Source organism: Engystomops pustulosus, chromosome 2, assembly GCF_040894005.1.
Source record: "Engystomops pustulosus chromosome 2, aEngPut4.maternal, whole genome shotgun sequence".
Classification (NCBI taxonomy): Eukaryota; Metazoa; Chordata; class Amphibia; order Anura; family Leptodactylidae; genus Engystomops; species Engystomops pustulosus.
The window spans coordinates 255,296,197-255,318,858 of NC_092412.1; the positions used below are offsets into that span (position 1 = coordinate 255,296,197).

General features: G+C 46.1%; 1 protein-coding gene across 3 annotated transcripts in view; it reads right to left on the reverse strand.

The window, feature by feature from the left end:
• TEX55 (testis expressed 55) overlaps nt 1-22,662 on the reverse strand; it is a 56,310-nt gene that overhangs the window by 23,830 nt on the left and 9,818 nt on the right. For all 3 annotated transcript variants that reach the window (XM_072133255.1, XM_072133257.1, XM_072133256.1), the window contains exons 3-4: nt 18,734-19,678; nt 292-429 (exon numbers count right to left, since the gene is read on the reverse strand). In XM_072133255.1, the coding sequence (XP_071989356.1) occupies nt 292-429; nt 18,734-19,678 (1,083 nt within the window). The remainder of the gene's footprint in view (nt 1-291; nt 430-18,733; nt 19,679-22,662) is intronic.

A 22,662-nucleotide genomic window follows, 5' to 3' on the forward strand; every position in this document is an offset into this window, starting at 1 on the left:
GATAGGAGATAGATAGATAGATAGGAGATAGATAGATAGGAGATAGATAGATAGATAGATAGGAGATAGATAGATAGATAGATAGATAGATAGATAGATAGATAGATAGATAGATAGATAGATAGATGCATTGCTGTAATAACACATATCACCACATAGGGGCAGTATTGCACCATAAACCTTTATTTGTGACCCATTATAAGCTCTGTAACACTGACACAGCGGATCAGCGCCAGTCATGTATATCTATAGGTCTGGCGTTCTCCATGTGCTGATCCTGGAATATGTTACCTGAAATATCTGCAGGATGTTGTGCTTCTCCATATACTTCAGAGAACGGTCAAAGGGATCCTCAAAAACTGGAGGTGCGGGTAGTGCGCTGCTCCCCGAGTGATGCACCTCTGTGATCAGGACACGGTCTCCATTCATCTAGGAAGAAGCGATGATATTAAAATATAAGCAATGGTAGAAAGTTCTGGATTATTGTGTAAATTGTGACAAAAAATGGAAAAATACATACTGGTCCATGTGTATATATTGAGAAAGATAGATAGATAGATAGATAGATAGATAGATAGATAGATAGATAGATAGATAGATAGATAGATAGATATGAGATAGATAGATAGATAGATAGATAGATAGATAGGAGATAGATAGATAGATAGATAGGAGATATGAGATAGATAGATAGATAGATAGATAGATAGATAGATAGATAGATAGATAGATAGATAGGAGATAGATAGGAGATAGATAGATAGATAGATAGATAGGAGATAGATAGATAGATAGATAGATAGATAGATAGATAGATAGATAGATTGATAGATAGAAAAAGGAAAGTTTAGAGCAGCACAGCAACTCCGGTGGGTGCAAGTCCGTAAGTCCCCAGGCAGGGGGACTGCAGTATAAAGTTTAGGAAGAGGCAGCACTCCAAAAGGTAATTTCAAAAAAGTGGGGTGTCTTTATTCCATGAGCGACGTTTCAGCTCCTTACGAGTCTTTTTCAAGCATGGTGAAAGGAGGCCAGCAATCAAACATATAAAGGCCTGCTATGCATTTCATTGGTCCACATGGACCGTGTGTGCATACATAATAATACAAGTGTTACATCATATGATATATACTAGTGTTAACATAAGATCAATATCACAGTTAAACAGTGAAAATACATAGTGAAGAGTGAGATAATTCATTGTGAAATCTTACACCTAAGTGAATGACAACCAATCGGCTACCGGATCCTCCCCATCTCGGCACGTTCATTCATAAATTCCTCATTGATTGTATCTCCAGCTGAGTGAGGGCGCGGAGTTTGTCTCCCACTACCAGAGAGAGGGAGTGTTCTGGACTTAATTCCCCAGAGTGGGCGGAAGAACACTGTGTGCTGTAAACATGCCCGAACGATACAAGAATTGGCGCATGTGCGCTAGACCTCTGTGCATCGGCGGCCATCTTGGAAGAGGGTAAGTAGTGCTTAGGACCAAGTCCGGTGCCCATGTGTCAAATTAGTGAAGCAAAGGGAGCCGTGGTTCCCATGGAAACCGAGGTAAACAGCATACTGCCTCTCCTGGATCCCGGTGCATGTGGGTGGACCTGGGTAGTTAGATCACCGCCCTGGTACCCCTGCACGGACTCACGGGCCTTGAGATGGCGCAATCGGTAAGACTGTCGCCTTCCTTACTCGGTGTTCTCCCGGTCCCTACGGAGATGTGGCATCGCTGTGCAAACCACCTCGGATCCGATGACTGGGCTATCATACGAGGTCCTGTATAGCACATGTGGACAAAAAGTAAAAAAATGTCAGAGAATTGGCATGTAGCACAGTATAAAAAAATGAAATCAAATAGTGCACGAGACTTGAGGGGATCTTGATCCTGGCCGATAAAGGCTGTCTGTTCATTTTCATTCTAAGAAGCAAGAGAACAGAGAGAGTAAAAAAATAAATCAAACAAATACATATCGAAAAAAATGTTGTTATATAGCTTGCCACAGGAGTATTAACTCCTTACCAGCATCACACTATAGGTCGGAATGCAGTAAAGTTATGCAGAGAAGAACAACTGACACTTTCTATTGGACCACCATTAATAAACATATAATTACAAGATACTTCCCAGATTGTACTCGATGTTCAGGCCATTGGGTTGTAAAGTACCCAACGTCTGTATCCATCGAAGTTCTTTCTTGCGCAATAGTGTTTCCCTATTGCCTCCTCGTCTAAGCGGGGGAATATGGTCAATAATCCTAAATTTAAGGTCACTTTCTTTATGTCCAGCCTCGTGAAAGTGTCTGCTGACAGGTAAGTCATTCCTTTTCTTTCTCACAGTGTACCTATGTTGTGTGAATCTCGTTTTAAAGTCTAACGTTGTCTCTCCAACGTATTTTAAGTCACACGGGCATGTCAGCAAATAAATAACAAAGGTACTGTTGCAGTCAAGAAAAAAATTAATTCTGTATTGGGTACCATTGTGGGTGAATGTATCACCTTTAATGGCATAGGAGCAGTTGACGCAGGATCGGCATGGGTAACACCCTTTGCGTGTAAGTCCAGTGATACCTCTTTGTGTAGAGGTTTTTGTTGGACCTATATCAGTTTTGACTAGCCGGTCTCTGATGTTCCTAGCTCTCCTATAGGATAAAATTGGTGGGTTGTCAAATTCAGGTACCCCTGTGGGGTCACTCGTGAGGATCCTCCAGTGTCTAACCCCCGACCTGACAAACAACACAGGATTCCCTTTATTTCCACCTTCTGTGACACTAGCAATAGAATATCCACGATAATTAAAAAACACTGGAGGATCCTCACGAGTGACCCCACAGGGGTACCTGAATTTGACAACCCACCAATTTTATCCTATAGGAGAGCTAGGAACATCAGAGACCGGCTAGTCAAAACTGATATAGGTCCAACAAAAACCTCTACACAAAGAGGTATCACTGGACTTACACGCAAAGGGTGTTACCCATGCCGATCCTGCGTCAACTGCTCCTATGCCATTAAAGGTGATACATTCACCCACAATGGTACCCAATACAGAATTAATTTTTTTCTTGACTGCAATAGTACCTTTGTTATTTATTTGCTGACATGCCCGTGTGACTTAAAATACGTTGGAGAGACAACGTTAGACTTTAAAACGAGATTCACACAACATAGGTACACTGTGAGAAAGAAAAGGAATGACTTACCTGTCAGCAGACACTTTCACGAGGCTGGACATAAAGAAAGTGACCTTAAATTTAGGATTATTGACCATATTCCCCCGCTTAGACGAGGAGGCAATAGGGAAACACTATTGCGCAAGAAAGAACTTCGATGGATACAGACGTTGGGTACTTTACAACCCAATGGCCTGAACATCGAGTACAATCTGGGAAGTATCTTGTAATTATATGTTTATTAACGGTGGTCCAATAGAAAGTGTCAGTTGTTCTTCTCTGCATAACTTTACTGCATTCCGACCTATAGTGTGATGCTGGTAAGGAGTTAACACTCCTGTGGCAAGCTATATAACAACATTTTTTTCGATATGTATTTGTTTGATTTATTTTTTTACTCTCTCTGTTCTCTTGCTTCTTAGAATGAAAATGAACAGACAGCCTTTATCGGCCAGGATCAAGATCCCCTCAAGTCTCGTGCACTATTTGATTTCATTTTTTTATACTGTGCTACATGCCAATTCTCTGACATTTTTTTACTTTTTGTCCACATGTGCTATACAGGACCTCGTATGATAGCCCAGTCATCGGATCCGAGGTGGTTTGTACAGCGATGCCACATCTCCGTAGGGACCGGGAGGACACCGAGTAAGGAAGGCGACAGTCTTACCGATTGCGCCATCTCAAGGCCCGTGAGTCCGTGCAGGGGTACCAGGGCGGTGATCTAACTACCCAGGTCCACCCACATGCACCGGGATCCAGGAGAGGCAGTATGCTGTTTACCTCGGTTTCCATGGGAACCACGGCTCCCTTTGCTTCACTAATTTGACACATGGGCACCGGACTTGGTCCTAAGCACTACTTACCCTCTTCCAAGATGGCCGCCGATGCACAGAGGTCTAGCGCACATGCGCCAATTCTTGTATCATTCGGGCATGTTTACAGCACACATTGTTCTTCCGCCCACTCTGGGGAATTAAGTCCAGAACACTCCCTCTCTCTGGTAGTGGGAGACAAACTCCGCGCCCTCACTCAGCTGGAGATACAATCAATGAGGAATTTATGAATGAACGTGCCGAGATGGGGAGGATCCGGTAGCCGATTGGTTGTCATTCACTTAGGTGTAAGATTTCACAATGAATTATCTCACTCTTCACTATGTATTTTCACTGTTTAACTGTGATATTGATCTTATGTTAACACTAGTATATATCATATGATGTAACACTTGTATTATTATGTATGCACACACGGTCCATGTGGACCAATGAAATGCATAGCAGGCCTTTATATGTTTGATTGCTGGCCTCCTTTCACCATGCTTGAAAAAGGCTCGTAAGGAGCTGAAACGTCGCTCATGGAATAAAGACACCCCACTTTTTTGAAACTACCTTTTGGAGTGCTGCCTCTTCCTAAACTTTATACTGCAGTCCCCCTGCCTGGGGACTTACGGACTTGCACCCACCGGAGTTGCTGTGCTGCTCTAAACTTTCCTTTTTCTACTACGTGGCATTGGAGCTTTTTGCACGCAATTTTTTTATTTTTTATTTTTTTACTTTGTTTACAAATTGTTTACAAAATTGTTTACACCATGGATTTATGCTCGGGTGAACCATTCCATCTTTTCACCTATACCGAAGAAGATCAGGAGAGGATTGTACGGGAACTACAGAGTGACACCACCTTTTTGAACACACCAACGATACATGAACTCAAGAAACAATATGAACTACATATGAAAAAATTTACCTCTCTCTAATTACATCTTGCCACTTTGGGGGAATACCTCAAATCTAAACGCATCCCAAGGGGGATGCGGTCCAATGTCCGCCCGAATCTTTTTTCCCAGGATGTGTCTTTTTGCCTAAAATTTATGCATATTTCTAACAAGTACTCCATGGACCTTATCATGCTTAATATTGAGTACTTACAAACAGAAACTAAGAAATTGGAGATATTAACTACCGAGACACGGGATAAGTTAAAGGATGTCATGCCCACAGGAGAATTGAAGGACTTTCTCGAACTAACAGACAATAGAGTCTCTCATTTACGTAGTGAACAGGAACTTATCAAAAGAGCAAAATGGTCAAGAGACAATGACGATTATCGTGTTGGCAGAATCTACAATTGGCAAGGCACACACACGATTACTGCGGGGACCACGACGAAGGATTCACCTACCAAGAAAAAAAGACGGGGTCAACCCAAAAGAACACAGGAGAGTGACATTAATCCAATGTCCAGAGGAGATGCATCACAAGCGTCTTTTTTATTGGCCAGTCAGGACGGAGACGAACCCGGAGGGGCGGATGTCGCCACTACCGGAGAAGAAAGGCACAAAATGCCAAGGAACAGGACTCTACCACCGCGAGCTGTGAACAACAAGAAAAAGTCGACACAGTAGTGGTAAATATATCTTCTAAAAAGTTATCCAATAATGAACTGTCCTTGTTACAAAAGGGTTTATCGTACTGTCCGTGCTCTAACACTGATTGGTTTCAGCTTGATGTGGATTTATTTAGACTGTACCGTAGTGTTGGTTTAAAGTACTGGTTTCACAACCACCCTTTGATACCTAAGACATATGACAATCTTGACCCAAAACGCTTTAATTTACCCCACAGAAGTAATTTTTGCCCGAATGTAGAAAGCCCAGCCATTCTAGCATTCATAAATGCTGTGAAACATGATGTTGACATACTTAAACAAGAGAGAGGGAGTAATCTCACACAGGCCAATTTGAGCTCTGATGAGATTACAGCCCTTGACCGACTAGCCCGGGACAACAGTCTTACCATTAGGCCCGCGGATAAAGGCGGCGCAATTGTGGTTATGGATACATCGACGTACGTTACAGAAATTAGACGCCAATTGAATGACGACACAGTTTATAAACAGGTCAACATTGACCCTAAATTCGAACTTCAACGTCGAATTTCAGTTATTTTAGACTCTGCTAAAGACAAAGCAATCATTAGTGACAACATGCACAAATTCCTTACAGTCTCAAATCCCCGTACCCCAATTTTGTATACACTGCCCAAAATACACAAGAATTTGGAAAACCCTCCGGGGAGACCAATTGTGTCAGGCAGGGACTCTATTACATCCAATATTGCCATTTTCTTGGACCAGGCTCTTAGAGAGCTCTCGACGAGGGGACAATCACACATTCGAGGCACTACTGATTTTCTGTGCAAATTACGCCAACTCCATGTCACTGATACTTCCCAAATAACACTCGTCTCGTTTGACGTAGTCTCCTTATATACGTCAATCAACCACCAGATGGGTCTCAAGTGCGTTGAGAAACAACTTCAAAATTCAAGTTTCAACACACAGGAAACAGCCTTCATTCTTGAACTCTTAGGGCTGATTTTACATAACAATTACTTTCTGTTCGGTAATGACTTTTTTATGCAATTGAGGGGTGTGGCAATGGGGGCCAATATGGCCCCCACATACGCCAACATCGTTATGACCACACTTGAGGAGGACTTCATCTATGTGTCCCACCACTTCCAGCACGTCATGAGGTGGTGGCGATACATAGACGACGTCTTCCTCTTGTGGACAGGCAGTCTTGAACAGCTGATGATCTTTCATGAATATCTGAACACGATCGACCATGATATAAAATTTACCATGGTCCAGTCAAAACATGTCTTACAATTTCTGGATGTATCAGTGGAGAATACACCTCAGGGAATTTCCACTGACGTTTTTGTTAAAACTACCGACAGAAACACAATACTACATTTTAACAGTAGTCATCCACGACCCATGATAAACTCACTTCCACTCAGTCAATTGTACAGGGTCAAACGCATCTCAAGTGACCAAGACAAACTAGAAAAGAACACTAATCAAATGCTGCTAAAATTTAAACACAGAGGATATCCGTCACGAGTCCTTAGGAAGAATAAGCAGACGTTAGATGCCAAAGACAGAGAAGAACTTTTAATGTCTAACCCCCGACCTGACAAACAACACAGGATTCCCTTTATTTCCACCTTCTGTGACACTAGCAATAGAATATCCACGATAATTAAGAAACACTGGAGGATCCTCACGAGTGACCCCACAGGGGTACCTGAATTTGACAACCCACCAATTTTATCCTATAGGAGAGCTAGGAACATCAGAGACCGGCTAGTCAAAACTGATATAGGTCCAACAAAAACCTCTACACAAAGAGGTATCACTGGACTTACACGCAAAGGGTGTTACCCATGCCGATCCTGCGTCAACTGCTCCTATGCCATTAAAGGTGATACATTCACCCACAATGGTACCCAATACAGAATTAATTTTTTTCTTGACTGCAACAGTACCTTTGTTATTTATTTGCTGACATGCCCGTGTGACTTAAAATACGTTGGAGAGACAACGTTAGACTTTAAAACGAGATTCACACAACATAGGTACACTGTGAGAAAGAAAAGGAATGACTTACCTGTCAGCAGACACTTTCACGAGGCTGGACATAAAGAAAGTGACCTTAAATTTAGGATTATTGACCATATTCCCCCGCTTAGACGAGGAGGCAATAGGGAAACACTATTGCGCAAGAAAGAACTTCGATGGATACAGACGTTGGGTACTTTACAACCCAATGGCCTGAACATCGAGTACAATCTGGGAAGTATCTTGTAATTATATGTTTATTAATGGTGGTCCAATAGAAAGTGTCAGTTGTTCTTCTCTGCATAACTTTACTGCATTCCGACCTATAGTGTGATGCTGGTAAGGAGTTAACACTCCTGTGGCAAGCTATATAACAACATTTTTTTCGATATGTATTTGTTTGATTTATTTTTTTACTCTCTTTGTTCTCTTGCTTCTTAGAATGAAAATGAACAGACAGCCTTTATCGGCCAGGATCAAGATCCCCTCAAGTCTCGTGCACTATTTGATTTCATTTTTTTATACTGTGCTACATGCCAATTCTCTGACATTTTTTTACTTTTTGTCCACATGTGCTATACAGGACCTCGTATGATAGCCCAGTCATCGGATCCGAGGTGGTTTGCACAGCGATGCCACATCTCCGTAGGGACCGGGAGGACACCGAGTAAGGAAGGCGACAGTCTTACCGATTGCGCCATCTCAAGGCCCGTGAGTCCGTGCAGGGGTACCAGGGCGGTGATCTAACTACCCAGGTCCACCCACATGCACCGGGATCCAGGAGAGGCAGTATGCTGTTTACCTCGGTTTCCATGGGAACCACGGCTCCCTTTGCTTCACTAATTTGACACATGGGCACCGGACTTGGTCCTAAGCACTACTTACCCTCTTCCAAGATGGCCGCCGATGCACAGAGGTCTAGCGCACATGCGCCAATTCTTGTATCGTTCGGGCATGTTTACAGCACACAGTGTTCTTCCGCCCACTCTGGGGAATTAAGTCCAGAACACTCCCTCTTTCTGGTAGTGGGAGACAAACTCCGCGCCCTCACTCAGCTGGAGATACAATCAATGAGGAATTTATGAATGAACGTGCCGAGATGGGGAGGATCCGGTAGCCGATTGGTTGTCATTCACTTAGGTGTAAGATTTCACAATGAATTATCTCACTCTTCACTATGTATTTTCACTGTTTAACTGTGATATTGATCTTATGTTAACACTAGTATATATCATATGATGTAACACTTGTATTATTATGTATGCACACACGGTCCATGTGGACCAATGAAATGCATAGCAGGCCTTTATATGTTTGATTGCTGGCCTCCTTTCACCATGCTTGAAAAAGGCTCGTAAGGAGCTGAAACGTCGCTCATGGAATAAAGACACCCCACTTTTTTGAAACTACCTTTTGGAGTGCTGCCTCTTCCTAAACTTTAGATAGATAGATAGATAGGAGATAGATAGATAGATAGGAGATAGATAGATAGATAGATAGGAGATAGATAGATAGATAGATAGATAGATAGATAGATAGGAGATAGATAGATAGATAGATAGACAGATAGGAGATAGATAGGAGATAGATAGGAGATAGATAGATAGATAGGAGATAGATAGATAGATTGATAGATAGAAAAAGGAAAGTTTAGAGCAGCACAGCAACTCCGGTGGGTGCAAGTCCGTAAGTCCCCAGGCAGGGGGACTGCAGTATAAAGTTTAGGAAGAGGCAGCACTCCAAAAGGTAGTTTCAAAAAAGTGGGGTGTCTTTATTCCATGAGCGACGTTTCAGCTCCTTACGAGCCTTTTTCAAGCATGGTGAAAGGAGGCCAGCAATCAAACATATAAAGGCCTGCTGTGCATTTCATTGGTCCACATGGACCGTGTGTGCATACATAATAATACAAGTGTTACATCATATGATATATACTAGTGTTAACATAAGATCAATATCACAGTTAAACAGTGAAAATACATAGTGAAGAGTGAGATAATTCATTGTGAAATCTTACACCTAAGTGAATGACAACCAATCGGCTACCGGATCCTCCCCATCTCGGCACGTTCATTCATAAATTCCTCATTGATTGTATCTCCAGCTGAGTGAGGGCGCGGAGTTTGTCTCCCACTACCAGAAAGAGGGAGTGTTCTGGACTTAATTCCCCAGAGTGGGCGGAAGAACAATGTGTGCTGTAAACATGCCCGAACGATACAAGAATTGGCGCATGTGCGCTAGACCTCTGTGCATCGGCGGCCATCTTGGAAGAGGGTAAGTAGTGCTTAGGACCAAGTCCGGTGCCCATGTGTCAAATTAGTGAAGCAAAGGGAGCCGTGGTTCCCATGGAAACCGAGGTAAACAGCATACTGCCTCTCCTGGATCCCGGTGCATGTGGGTGGACCTGGGTAGTTAGATCACCGCCCTGGTACCCCTGCACGGACTCACGGGCCTTGAGATGGCGCAATCGGTAAGACTGTCGCCTTCCTTACTCGGTGTCCTCCCGGTCCCTACGGAGATGTGGCATCGCTGTACAAACCACCTCGGATCCGATGACTGGGTTATCATACGAGGTCCTGTATAGCACATGTGGACAAAAAGTCAAAAAATGTCAGAGAATTGGCATGTAGCACAGTATAAAAAAATGAAATCAAATTGTGCACGAGACTTGAGGGGATCTTGATCCTGGCCGATAAAGGCTGTCTGTTCATTTTCATTCTAAGAAGCAAGAGAACAAAGAGAGTAAAAAAATAAATCAAATTAGATAGATAGAGAGATAGATAGATAGGAGATAGAGAGATAGAGAGATAGATAGATGAGAGATAGATAGATAGATGAGAGATAGAGAGATAGATAGATAGATAGATAGATATGAGATAGATAGATATGAGATAGATAGATAGATGGGAGATGGATGATAGATAGATAGATAGATAGATAGATGGGAGATGGATAGGAGATAGATAGATAGATAGGAGATAGATAGATAGGAGATAGATAAATAGATAGATAGATAGGAGATAGATAGATTTGTAAACCTGCAGTGTGTACCTATGACCAGAGGGGGGCGCTATTATCACACAATCTTTCTGTATAACACTACTGCCCCGGTAGAGCCACATGAATTGTTCCAATTGAACCGATCAATACTTTCTCCAATATCAATCAGTGACAAAGTTGCATGAAGGCGTCAATTTCCGCTGAGTTGTATGGAGCGTGAGACGAGATTGCTGAGTGAGGATCTATTTCCAGATAAGTGGCCCTCCAGAGGATACAGCGGGTTCTTATTTAGTCTCGTGTGTTGTAGTATTGGAGGAACATAAAATCTGATTACTAAGGCACATAGTGAGTAGATTCCGGCTGTGGCTATTAATACGATTTTATTCGTTCAGAATCAGTGACCTGAGGTATCAGATACAGACTGGATGTGAGGGATCCTTCAGCCTGAATTATTAATCAGATTTTTATCACCTGAAGATACAAAATTCACATTGATTCTGCTCCCTACGCTAGGGGGTGTGGCATCACACGGCGTCCACCGCTACACTGCACGACAGGGGGCCGAGACCCCACCAGGACCGCACCACAATAGCAGAGGATGCCTTCCACCACTGCACTGTGTGAACACGCCTTAAAGGGAACCTGTCATGAAGAACAGACACAATCAAACTTACTCACCCTCCACTAGGCCTCTGTTGAAAAGTGCAATGCAGAGATACTGTCAATCAAAAGAAGGAGGCGGAGTTCACTGCAAGCCTGGATGAAACCTGACTCTTCTCTTCAGAATTGTACTCTTCTCTACTCATTTGCATATTAGAAACAAACGCCTGTAATTAAGGTACAGTGCCTCAGTGGCAGGTATTTTTAGGTGATATGGAGAAGACTTTTAACCCTTTACCAGCAGGTATTACTGGTGTGAAGGGTAAAATTCTGGTGACTGGTCCTCTTTTAATGATCACCATACCACGTGACTACTAGAGCAAGAAGAAGGCCACTGTATGCCCTCTCCTGTGCCAAAAAGGGGCAGAGTGCTACTTAAAAAAATATAAAAATAAATGAGGGGACTGAATGGGAAACTGTGCAAAGATTTAAGGCAAAAACCACTGGACCTTTGGTGCGATCCCTGTGGGGTCCTGGGGCCCAGAGCCATAGTTACACCATATTATTCTCTAGGTCAGGCGGTATTATTAATCAGATTTCCTGTAGGGGGCACATGGGAAAAATCTTTACGGAGAACCTGTCATGCAAATTAACAGACCCAAAATAAAGACTTCATTAAAAACTCTGATTAAATAGCATTGCCCCTATCCCTAAATTGCTCCTTTCCATGGCTCCAATGTTACAAAAATCAGTGTGTAAACTTATATGCAACACACCGGATGTGAGTCATTCACACTAATTGAGTCATGCATATGAAAAATGACTTGCATTGCCCCGCCTCCTTATTCCTGATTGACAGGTCTAAGTGCTATGATATTTGGCTGTGTAGAACATTGAGAGAGAAAGCTCTGTTACATCATTGGGCACTTAAAGGGCACCTACCACCCCAATTCTACCCATAAAGGTAGAAGGGGTGGTAGGTGGATGAATGGGACGTGAGGATAGCCTTTTTTGGGCTAATCCTCACGTCCCGGGTGTCTTTTAGAAAACTTTATTGCATGTATATGCTAATTTTTTTAAATGCGGCTACTGGGGCGTGGAGTAGCCGGACATGCGCAGTAGCCGCATGCGCATGCGCAGTAGCCGGGGGACTCGGATTAGGGCGCGCAGCTCCTGGTAGGTGGAGTAGAAGATTTCCTGGAAGGCGGAGTAACGCGGCTACTGGGGCGTGGAGTAGCCACGACTAGTAGCCTCATGTCCGGCTACTCCACGGCCCAGTAGCCGCATAAAAAAATTAGCATATACATGCAGTAAAGTTTTTTAAAAGACACCCGGGACGTGAGGATTAGCCCAAAAAAGGGCTATCCTCACATCCCATCCATCCACCTACCACCCCTTCTACCTTTATAGGTAAAATCGGGGTGGTAGGTTCCCTTTACATCTGTGACGTCTACCATATATGGATCTGATCACACGAAATTACAGCAGCCTCCATGGAGGATGGGGAGAAGTAGAAGTCTGCTGTGATTTCATGTGATCAGATTCATGCATGGTGTGCAGTTTGCTAATGTTAGCAGGCTAAAGGACCTATGATGATGTCACTGATGTCAGATAGTGTAAAAGCCTGTGAAGCTACAGCACAGGGGGGCTCTGGTAATGCACCCCAGAGCCATTCATACTCATTAACATAAATGTTAAAGTTGATTTTAGAAGAAAGGAGGCCATGGATATCAAAAATAAGAAGATTATCACAGTCCCGGTGCCTGGATCTAGAATTGTCCCTGGTTTATCATGATGGATCTTAATCTTAACCATCCATTGTCAGGTGAAAGAGACCTTGGTGTCTCCTGCCCTCACATCTGCGCAGGTGGAGGGGTATCTGAAGACCTCGGGGCCGCACTAAAGCGATTATCTGCATCCGATGGATTTATTTGCATCGTTTTCAGGGTCAGGGAGCGTCTGGAGGATGAGGAGGAACAGGGTCACTGATCCACCTCTGATGTGATTATCACCGGCGCTGCCGTCCCTGCGTCCTCCTGCAACTTTACTAATATCGGCAAATTGGATTTCGCGGCTTGTTTCTATTGTGATCTTCAGCAAATTACACTGCGTGACAACTAATAATACCGCCATATGGCAGGAGGGGTCCGCACTACAGGGAGGCAATTCTGTCAGGCTGTATATACCCCATATCCATATAACTGGTAAGATCCAGATCAGGACCCAAAGATTAAAGTAGACCCCCCCTAAGACCATCACCTAGACCCCCTAATGTAGACTTCAGACCTGATCCCCTAAGTAGTTTCAGACCCCAGTAAGTAAATTCTAATTCAAGACCGGACCCCCCCTAACTAATACAGGACCCAAATCAGATCAGATATAGGAAGTAATACAGGAAGTAATACAGGAAGTTATACAGGACCCAAATCAGATCAGATATAGGAAGTAATACAGGAAGTAATGCAGGAAGAAATACAGGACCCAAATCAGATCAGATATAGGAAGTAATACAGGAAGTAATGCAGGAAGTTATACAGGACCCAAATCAGATCAGATATAGGAAGTAATGCAGGAAGTAATACAGGAAGTAATACAGGAAGTAATACAGGAAGTAATACAGGACCCAAATCAGATCAGATATAGAAAGTAATACAGGAAGTAATACAGGACCCAAATCAGATCAGATATAGGAAGTAATACAGGAAGTAATACAGGAAGTAATACAGGAAGTAATACAGGACACAAATCATATATAGGAAGTAATACAGGAAGTAATACAGGAAGTAACACAGGACACAAATCATATACAGGAAGTGATATAGGAAGTAATACAGGACACAAATAAGATCAGATATAGAAAGTAAGTTCTGTATATTACACTCCGCTGCCCGAGGCTCTGCCCTCCTGCTCTGTATATTACACTCCGCTGCCTTCCTGTTCTGTATATTACACTCCGCCGCCCGAGGCTCTGCCCTCCTGTTCTGTTTATTACACTCTGCTGCCCTCCTGTTCTGTATATTACACTCTGCTGCCCGAGGCTGTGCCCTCCTGTTCTGTATATTACACTCTGCTGCCCAAGGCTCTGCCCTCCTGTTCTGTATATTACACTCTGCTGCCCGAGGCTCTGCCCTCCTGTTCTGTATATTACACTCTGCTGCCCGAGGCTCTGCCCTCCTGTTCTGTATATTACACTCTGCTGCCCGAGGCTCTGCCCTCCTGTTCTGTATATTACACTCCGCTGCCCGAGGCTGTGCCCTCCTGTTCTGTATATTACACTCTGCCGCCCGAGGCGCTGCCCTCCTGTTCTGTATATTACACTCTGCTGCCCAAAGCTCTGCCCTCCTGTTCTGTATATTACACTCCGCTGCCCGAGGCTGTGCCCTCCTGTTCTGTATATTACACTCTGCCGCCCGAGGCGCTGCCCTCCTGTTCTGTATATTACACTCTGCTGCCCGAGGCGCTGCCCTCCTGTTCTGTATATTACACTCTGCTGCCCGAGGCTCTGCCCTCCTGTTCTGTATATTACACTCTGCTGCCCGAGGCTCTGCCCTCCTGTTCTGTATATTACACTCTGCTGCCCGAGGCTGTGCCCTCCTGTTCTGTATATTACCCTCTGCTGCCCGAGGCTCTGCCCTCCTGTTCTGTATATTACACTCTGCTGCCCGAGGCTCTGCCCTCCTGTTCTGTATATTACACTCTGCTGCCCGAGGCTGTGCCCTCCTGTTCTGTATATTACATTCTGCTGCCCGAGGCTGTGCCCTCCTGTTCTGTATATTACACTCCGCTGCCCGAGGCTCCGCCCTCCTGTTCTGTATATTACACTCCACTGCCCGAGGCTGTGCCCTCCTGTTCTGTATATTACACTCTGCTGCCCGAGGCTCTGCCCTCCTGTTCTGTATATTACACTCTGCTGCCCGAGGCTCTGCCCTCCTGTTCTGTATATTACACTCCGCTGCCCGAGGCTCTGCCCTCCTGTTCTGTATATTACACTCCTCTGCCCGAGGCTCTGCCCTCCTGTTCTGTATATTACACTCTGCTGCCCGAGGCTCTGCCCTCCTGTTCTGTATATTACACTCTGCTGCCCGAGGCTCTGCCCTCCTGTTCTGTATATTACACTCTGCTGCCCGAGGCTCTGCCCTCCTGTTCTGTATATTACACTCTGCTGCCCGAGGCTCTGCCCTCCTGTTCTGTATATTACACTCTGCTGCCCGAGGCTCTGCCCTCCTGTTCTGTATATTACACTCCGCTGCCCGAGGCTGTGCCCTCCTGTTCTGTATATTACACTCCGCTGCCCGAGGCTCTGCCCTCCTGTTCTGTATATTACACTCTGCTGCCCGAGGCGCTGCCCTCCTGTTCTGTATATTACACTCTGCTGCCCGAGGCTCTGCCCTCCTGTTCTGTATATTACACTCTGCTGCCCGAGGCTCTGCCCTCCTGTTCTGTATATTACACTCTGCTGCCCGAGGCTCTGCCCTCCTGTTCTGTATATTACACTCCGCTGCCCGAGGCTCTGCCCTCCTGTTCTGTATATTACACTCCGCTGCCCGAGGCGCTGCCCTCCTGTTCTGTATATTACACTCCTCTGCCCGGGGCTCTGCCCTCCTGTTCTGTATATTACACTCCGCTGCCCGAGGCTCTGCCCTCCTGTTCTGTATATTACACTCTGCTGCCCGAGGCTCTGCCCTCCTGTTCTGTATATTACACTCCTCTGCCCGAGGCTCTGCCCTCCTGTTCTGTATACAGGCAGTCCCCGGGTTACATACAAGATAGGGACTGTAGGTTTGTTCTTAAGTTGAATTTGTATGTAAGTCGAAATTTTATCATTGTAGTTCCTGACAATTTTTTTTTTTTGCCCCAGTGACAATTGAAGTTTCAAATTTTTTTGCTGTAATAGGACCAAGAATTATCAATAAAGCTTCATTGCAGACAATTTTAAGCTGATTATTGCAGTCTGGGACTATTTTAAAGCATCCAGAGAGCTTCACCAGAGGTCACAGTGGGCAGAGGGGTCTGTCTGTAACTATGGGTTGTCTGTAAGTCGGGTGTCCTTAAGTAGGGGACCGCCTGTATTACACTCTGCTGCCCGAGGCTGTGCCCTCCTGTTCTGTATATTACACTCCGCTGCCCGAGGCTGTGCCCTCCTGTTCTGTATATTACACTCTGCCGCCTGAGGCTCTGTCCTCCTGTTCTGTATATTACACTCCACTGCCCGAGGCGCTGCCCTCCTGTTCTGTATATTACACTCCACTGCCCGAGGCTCTGCCCTCCTGTTCTGTATATTACACTCTGCCGCCTGAGGCTCTGCCCTCCTGTTCTGTATATTACACTCTGCTGCCCGAGGCTCTGCCCTCCTGTTCTGTATATTACACTCTGCTGCCCGAGGCTCTGCCCTCCTGTTCTGTATATTACACTCCGCTGCCCGAGGCTCTGCCCTCCTGTTCTGTATATTACACTCCACTGCCCGAGGCGCTGCCCTCCTGTTCTGTATATTACACTCCGCTGCCCGAGGCTGTGCCCTCCTGTTCTGTATATTACACTCTGCTGCCCGAGGCTCTGCCCTCCTGTTCTGTATATTACACTCTGCTGCCCGAGGCTCTGCCCTCCTGTTCTGTATATTACACTCCACTGCCCGAGGCGCTGCCCTCCTGTTCTGTATATTACACTCCGCTGCCCGAGGCTCTGCCCTCCTGTTCTGTATATTACACTCCGCTGCCCGAGGCTCTGCCCTCCTGTTCTGTATATTACACTCCACTGCCCGAGGCGCTGCCCTCCTGTTCTGTATATTACACTCCGCTGCCCGAGGCTGTGCCCTCCTGTTCTGTATATTACACTCTGCTGCCCGAGGCGCTGCCCTCCTGTTCTGTATATTACACTCCACTGCCCGAGGCTCTGCCCTCCTGTTCTGTATATTACACTCTGCCGCCTGAGGCTCTGCCCTCCTGTTCTGTATATTACACTCCACTGCCCGAGGCGCTGCCCTCCTGTTCTGTATATTACACTCCACTGCCCGAGGCTCTGCCCTCCTGTTCTGTATATTACACTCTGCCGCCTGAGGCTCTGCCCTCCTGTTCTGTATATTACACTCCACTGCCCGAGGCGCTGCCCTCCTGTTCTGTATATTACACTCCACTGCCCGAGGCGCTGCCCTCCTGTTCTGTATATTACACTCCACTGCCCGAGGCTCTGCCCTCCTGTTCTGTATATTACACTCTGCCGCCTGAGGCTCTGCCCTCCTGTTCTGTATATTACAGCACGGATTGTGTTAGTATAGGAGCGGCGGTGCAATGTCCTGCGTCTCAGCTCCTGATGCTGTGGGATGTGCGGCTCGCAGCCTTTTGTTCCTTTGTATAATGTATTTATATATAATGCACCCGGCGCGGCTTACTCTGATATGTTAATAACTTCTCCGCTGGTATTAGCTAGGACAATAGACAATAGAGGGAATGTTCTGGACCAGCAGACACAGCGCCACACTAATATAGACACAATGGAGCAAGACAAATGTAATAAAGACGCCTGTGCTGCGCCGTCCTGCGACATGTATGATATACCCGCCGTGTCCAGGAGAGGTCGCTCTGCACTCCACCCGGAGCGCCGGCCTCATATGAAAGGGGGATATGACAGCAGTAATGGAAGGATTGGTCCCGAAGAGCAACATAATCAAATACATTAATATTCCAGGATGAGAGCACTGGAGGCGTGGCCTAAATCCTGACACTGCTGTGCTGTTAGCATTGAGCTGCTCTATAACCACGCCCATCAAGAAGTTAGCAGGCTTCTGCAGTCACTCAAGAGAGGGAAGGGGCTGTGGAGTGGAGTAGATCAATGCAAAGAGTTAAGGGCACACAGAGTCTGATTACACATCTCTCCAGGGACAATACCTCACACTGGTTACAGAGAGCACAGAGCACAGCAGTGTGAGGAAAGACCCCAAAGTGCATTTGGAGAAGCTACAATCCTGGAATATACATCAATATTTCACAGTCCTGCTGCTAGTAACATCATACACAAAGGTCTGATTACACATCTCTCCAGGGACAATATCTAACACTGGATGCAGAGAGAACAGAGCACAGCAGTGTGAGGACTTGCCCCCAATGCACCTGGAAAATCTACAATCTTGGAATATAAATCCATATATCAAAGTCCTGCTGCTGCTGACAACACATCTCTCCAGAGACAATATATAACTGCAGAGAGCACAGAGCACAGCAGTGTGAGGACATGCCCCCAGTGCACTTGGAGAAGCTACAACCCTGGAATATAAATCCATATATCACAGTCCTGCTGCTACTAACAACATACACAAAGGTCTGATTACACATCTCTCCAGGGACAGAACATCATCACTTCAGGATTTAAGCAAAAACAAAGCAATGACCCAACAATTATCATTTCTTGAAGGACCTCAAACCAAAACCCCAACTCTCAACCTGCCTGGATTGTCCCAATATTTAAAGACATGCTGGGTGTGGTAGTTTATCAATAGTTAGAGGCCACTAAGTTTGTTGACCACTGAAATTACATTACTAATACTGTAGTTTTTAAAGCAGTCTACTTACCCCCTGGGCAGGGGGCTGCAGGGGTCTTGCAGAGCTCATCTCCTGCTCAGAGATTGTTGGGGTGTCATGATCTTTGATGCTCTTAGGTGCCTGAGCCGTTTGTTCCATGTCCATAGTCTTCACAGAGTCAGGTGCCTGAGCCATCTGTTCCTTGTCCATAGTCTTCACAGAGTCAGGTGCCTGAGCCGTCTGTTCCTTGTCCATAGTCTTCACAGAGTCAGGTGCCTGAGCCGTCTGTTCCTTGTCCATAGTCTTCACAGAGTCAGGTGCCTGAGCGGTCTGTTCCTTGTCCATGGCTTCTCCTCTGGTTTCATTCGTTAGTTCTTCAGTAGCTTCAGTAGAGTTGTCCACATGATTCGTAGCTTCCTCGAGATTTACTGCTTTATCTCCACCAGATTCTTCAGCAGAGGTTACGATTGTGACGTCTTTGAAGCTGTCAGTCGGTTTAATCACATTGGAATCCAAGGTGGATTTTTCTTGAATGCTGTGATCTCGTATATTCTGGTCCGATCCTCCTGTGTCAGTAGATGGTAGACCTGATTCTTTAACCAGATCGGTGGCTTCCAAATTCGGCTCATGCATTGGTCCAAATGCATCTTCAGTCTTTGTGTTCCCACCACCGGATTCATCAGCATTGCCATCTTGATGGACCTCCAGTCTTATGGTGTCCTTCACCTGAGCTTCATCCATGGATGTGTCCTTGGACAGTGGTGGTGACCTTCCTTTATCTAGAGTTATCTCCTGAGTCACTATCATAGGAGAATCTTCTCCATCAGTCGTGGAGTTCAAGGCACCACGTTTCTCAGAGACAACAACAGGGTTTTTCTCTTCGGCAGTCTCTTCTCCTAAGTCAACTTGCTTGAGTTGACCATCGTCAGGATGAGATGGTGTCACGGTCTCGGATGATAGGCTTAGAGGCGTCTCATTTTCATTAGTTATCAATTCCTGACGTAAACAGAAAGAAATAAGATGGATGGAGGAACCCAACTCTACGTACTTACCAGCATTTTCTCTACAATGACTACCTAGCAGCATATAGTATCACAAATACACCTGACATCATTCGGAGGTGAAGTAGATGTTGATGGAGTCTGTCAGCAAGTAGGGAGAAGAGACAACAGGCTGCACCATACTAATAGAAGTCATCAGGTTGGGTTGTCAGAAAAGTGTAGGAGTGCCCTAAGAGTTGTGAGCCTGGGATGCCCAAAACCACTGATGAGGCCTTGGGCTTCACTTTGTTCGCCCAAGCCTTCACTTCCTACTTCTGTATCATCCTGGAGGTCTAAGGGTTGTGTGTCCATCAGGCTTCTGGAGGAGCTGACCTAGACTGAGCTTCCCTGGAGGCTACATACCACATAGGCTCTATCTAAGCTTTGGATACACCATCAATACTGACCCTTAAAGGTCCTTTTGGTCTTTCCCATTTTAGAAAGTGGGCATTAGCAGACCGTGTGTTTTGCGTTGTGCTCCATTGAATGGGAATCACAAGACCAGAACCCAATCTCCCAAAGAGCAAACCTCTATTATGGGTCAGTTTTGTGATTAAGGTGGCAAAATGCCTTGTACAGGGAGACATAGAGAGCGTGGCTATGACCAACGTAGACCCCGGGTGCTTATAAAAGGTCATCTCTAGACCATAGCCCGTCGCTGGTACTCAGATGATTACCCCAATCTGACAATGGTATAGAGGCCACTATAGGGTGACGGCATCATTAAGATGTCTGTGATTGGTCCAAAATGGTGGTAACAGAGTACATGCCATGTGATATCCTCTCCTTTCACTATGAAGGGGCATTCATGTCGTATGGGAGGGTTACCTGCATGACCAGGTGTTTTTGTCTTCATACCCCTCACTGCTTTGCGTGTTAGAGGGCGCCTTGGTTCCTAAAAAGACTGGACCAACCAGGCCTCGTTTCAGCTTTTTGGCCTTAGTTATTGGCCTGGGTTATGCCGGGCAGAATAAGATGGCCCAGTGTTTGTGTCTTATACTGCGCCCTCCAATTCCTTACTTCTTAGCCGACCAAAGGTTCTCAAAGAGAAGCTTCTTCTGAGGTTCCCATACCAGACACGTATGTGGCATATGTGACCCCATTATAATGATGGGCTATACCTGCCATGGCAGTAGGACCTAACATCCTTCCACCAACTTCTTTGCCTAATAGGGGTGCACAGGATCTCCAAGGGATGAGACCATCGATAGGGCCAGACACTATGACACGCATGCCCTTCATTATCACTTATGCTTTCTAGTTTCCTGCACTATGGAAGAACAGGGCGTATGTGCCCACATCCCCCCACGCACTCCTCGCTCTACACACATAGGACCCCCTGCACACGTATGCCTCCCCCACACTGATGTTCCCCCCTCCCTGCGCACATACATACACCCCCACTTCCTCACACACACACTAACCTGCACACACTCAAATGCCCACACACACTTCACCCCCTGGCACACTCTTGGACCCCCTACAAATACTTGGCCCCTCGCCACCCACACATTTGGCCCCTCACACATACCTGACTCCCTACATACACTTGGCCTCCCCTGCTTGCAGTTGGCCACAACTCCACGAACACAAGTGGCACTTGGCCCTCCACATACACTTTGCCCCTTGCACACACTCGACCACCCCCAGCACACACTTAGACCCTTGTACACACAAGGACCCCTGCACACTCCTGGACACATACTCGGCCCCTCACACACCCACAATCCCCTATATACACTCTGCCACCCCCACTCACACTGCTGCCCCTCCCGCTACACACACACACTGGGACCCCTGCACTCTCTTGGACCCCCCACACATACTTGGCTCCTCACACACCCATAATGCCCTATATACACTCGGCAACTCACACTGCTGCCCCTCCCGCCACACACACACTCAGCCCCCCCACACACTCAGCCCCCCCACACACTCAGCCCCCCCACACACTCGGCCCCTCACACACTCGGCCCCTCACACACACTTTGCCCTCCTCCTGTCACAGTCATCTTTAAACTTGAAAATCTGAAGTGCGCTCCCTCCGCAGAAGCCCTTGCCCCCCGGCTCGGGTGCTGTCGCCTTCTCCGTTGGCTCCTTTAACAAGCTGACAATAATCAGCCGGGGACGTGGCGGGATCTGCTGCTATGCAGCGCATTTTTAAATAGCTTGTGTCTATTTTAGGAAAATGCAGCAAAATCGCCCTTGTCGCAGCTATTTTAATCCAAGAGACAAAAAGCTGATGCTGCTCGTCACTGCCAAACATCTACCCAATGCGGGTCCATCACCGCTCCACGCTAGAGGGAGCCGGCACCCAATGCCTGGCACACTGCGCTGGAACCACAGGGGGGGCAGGATCAGCAACTAGTAACACATTGTAACAAACAGAAAACACAAATACACAGGATTTAAAGGGATTTTTAGTCCCCCTTCTAGCTCTCCCAGTGCCGCACCTGCCCCGACCTCCGCCCTTAGGTGCCCCTCTCTCGTCCTACTCCTGGTCCTAGCTGCAACCTATATTCCGGAAAGTATTGACCCGGTGACATCCCTGATTCAAGGTCCAGATCGATGAAAAAGGGAAACAATCAGAGAGCCTCTCGTCCCACAACCATATCCAGATAATCCCATACAACCTAAACCCATCAGCAACATAAAATATTCTCTTCTGCACCGCTTTGTTACAATGTATCACCGCAGGGAACACATCAGTCAATTCAACAGAGAATCACCTGGAATGGATACAATAGTAACAAACCCTCATATGGAACTATCTGCTAACTTGAATGCTCACATGAATGGTGCACCCCCTGGTGTCAGGGCTTAGAGGGCAGGTTAAGGTTGGTATGCTACTGGCATGGCATCTGTAGGACAGCACGGTGGCTCAGTGGTTAGCACTACAGCCTTGCAGCGCTGGGGTCCTGGGTTCAAGTCCCAGGGTCA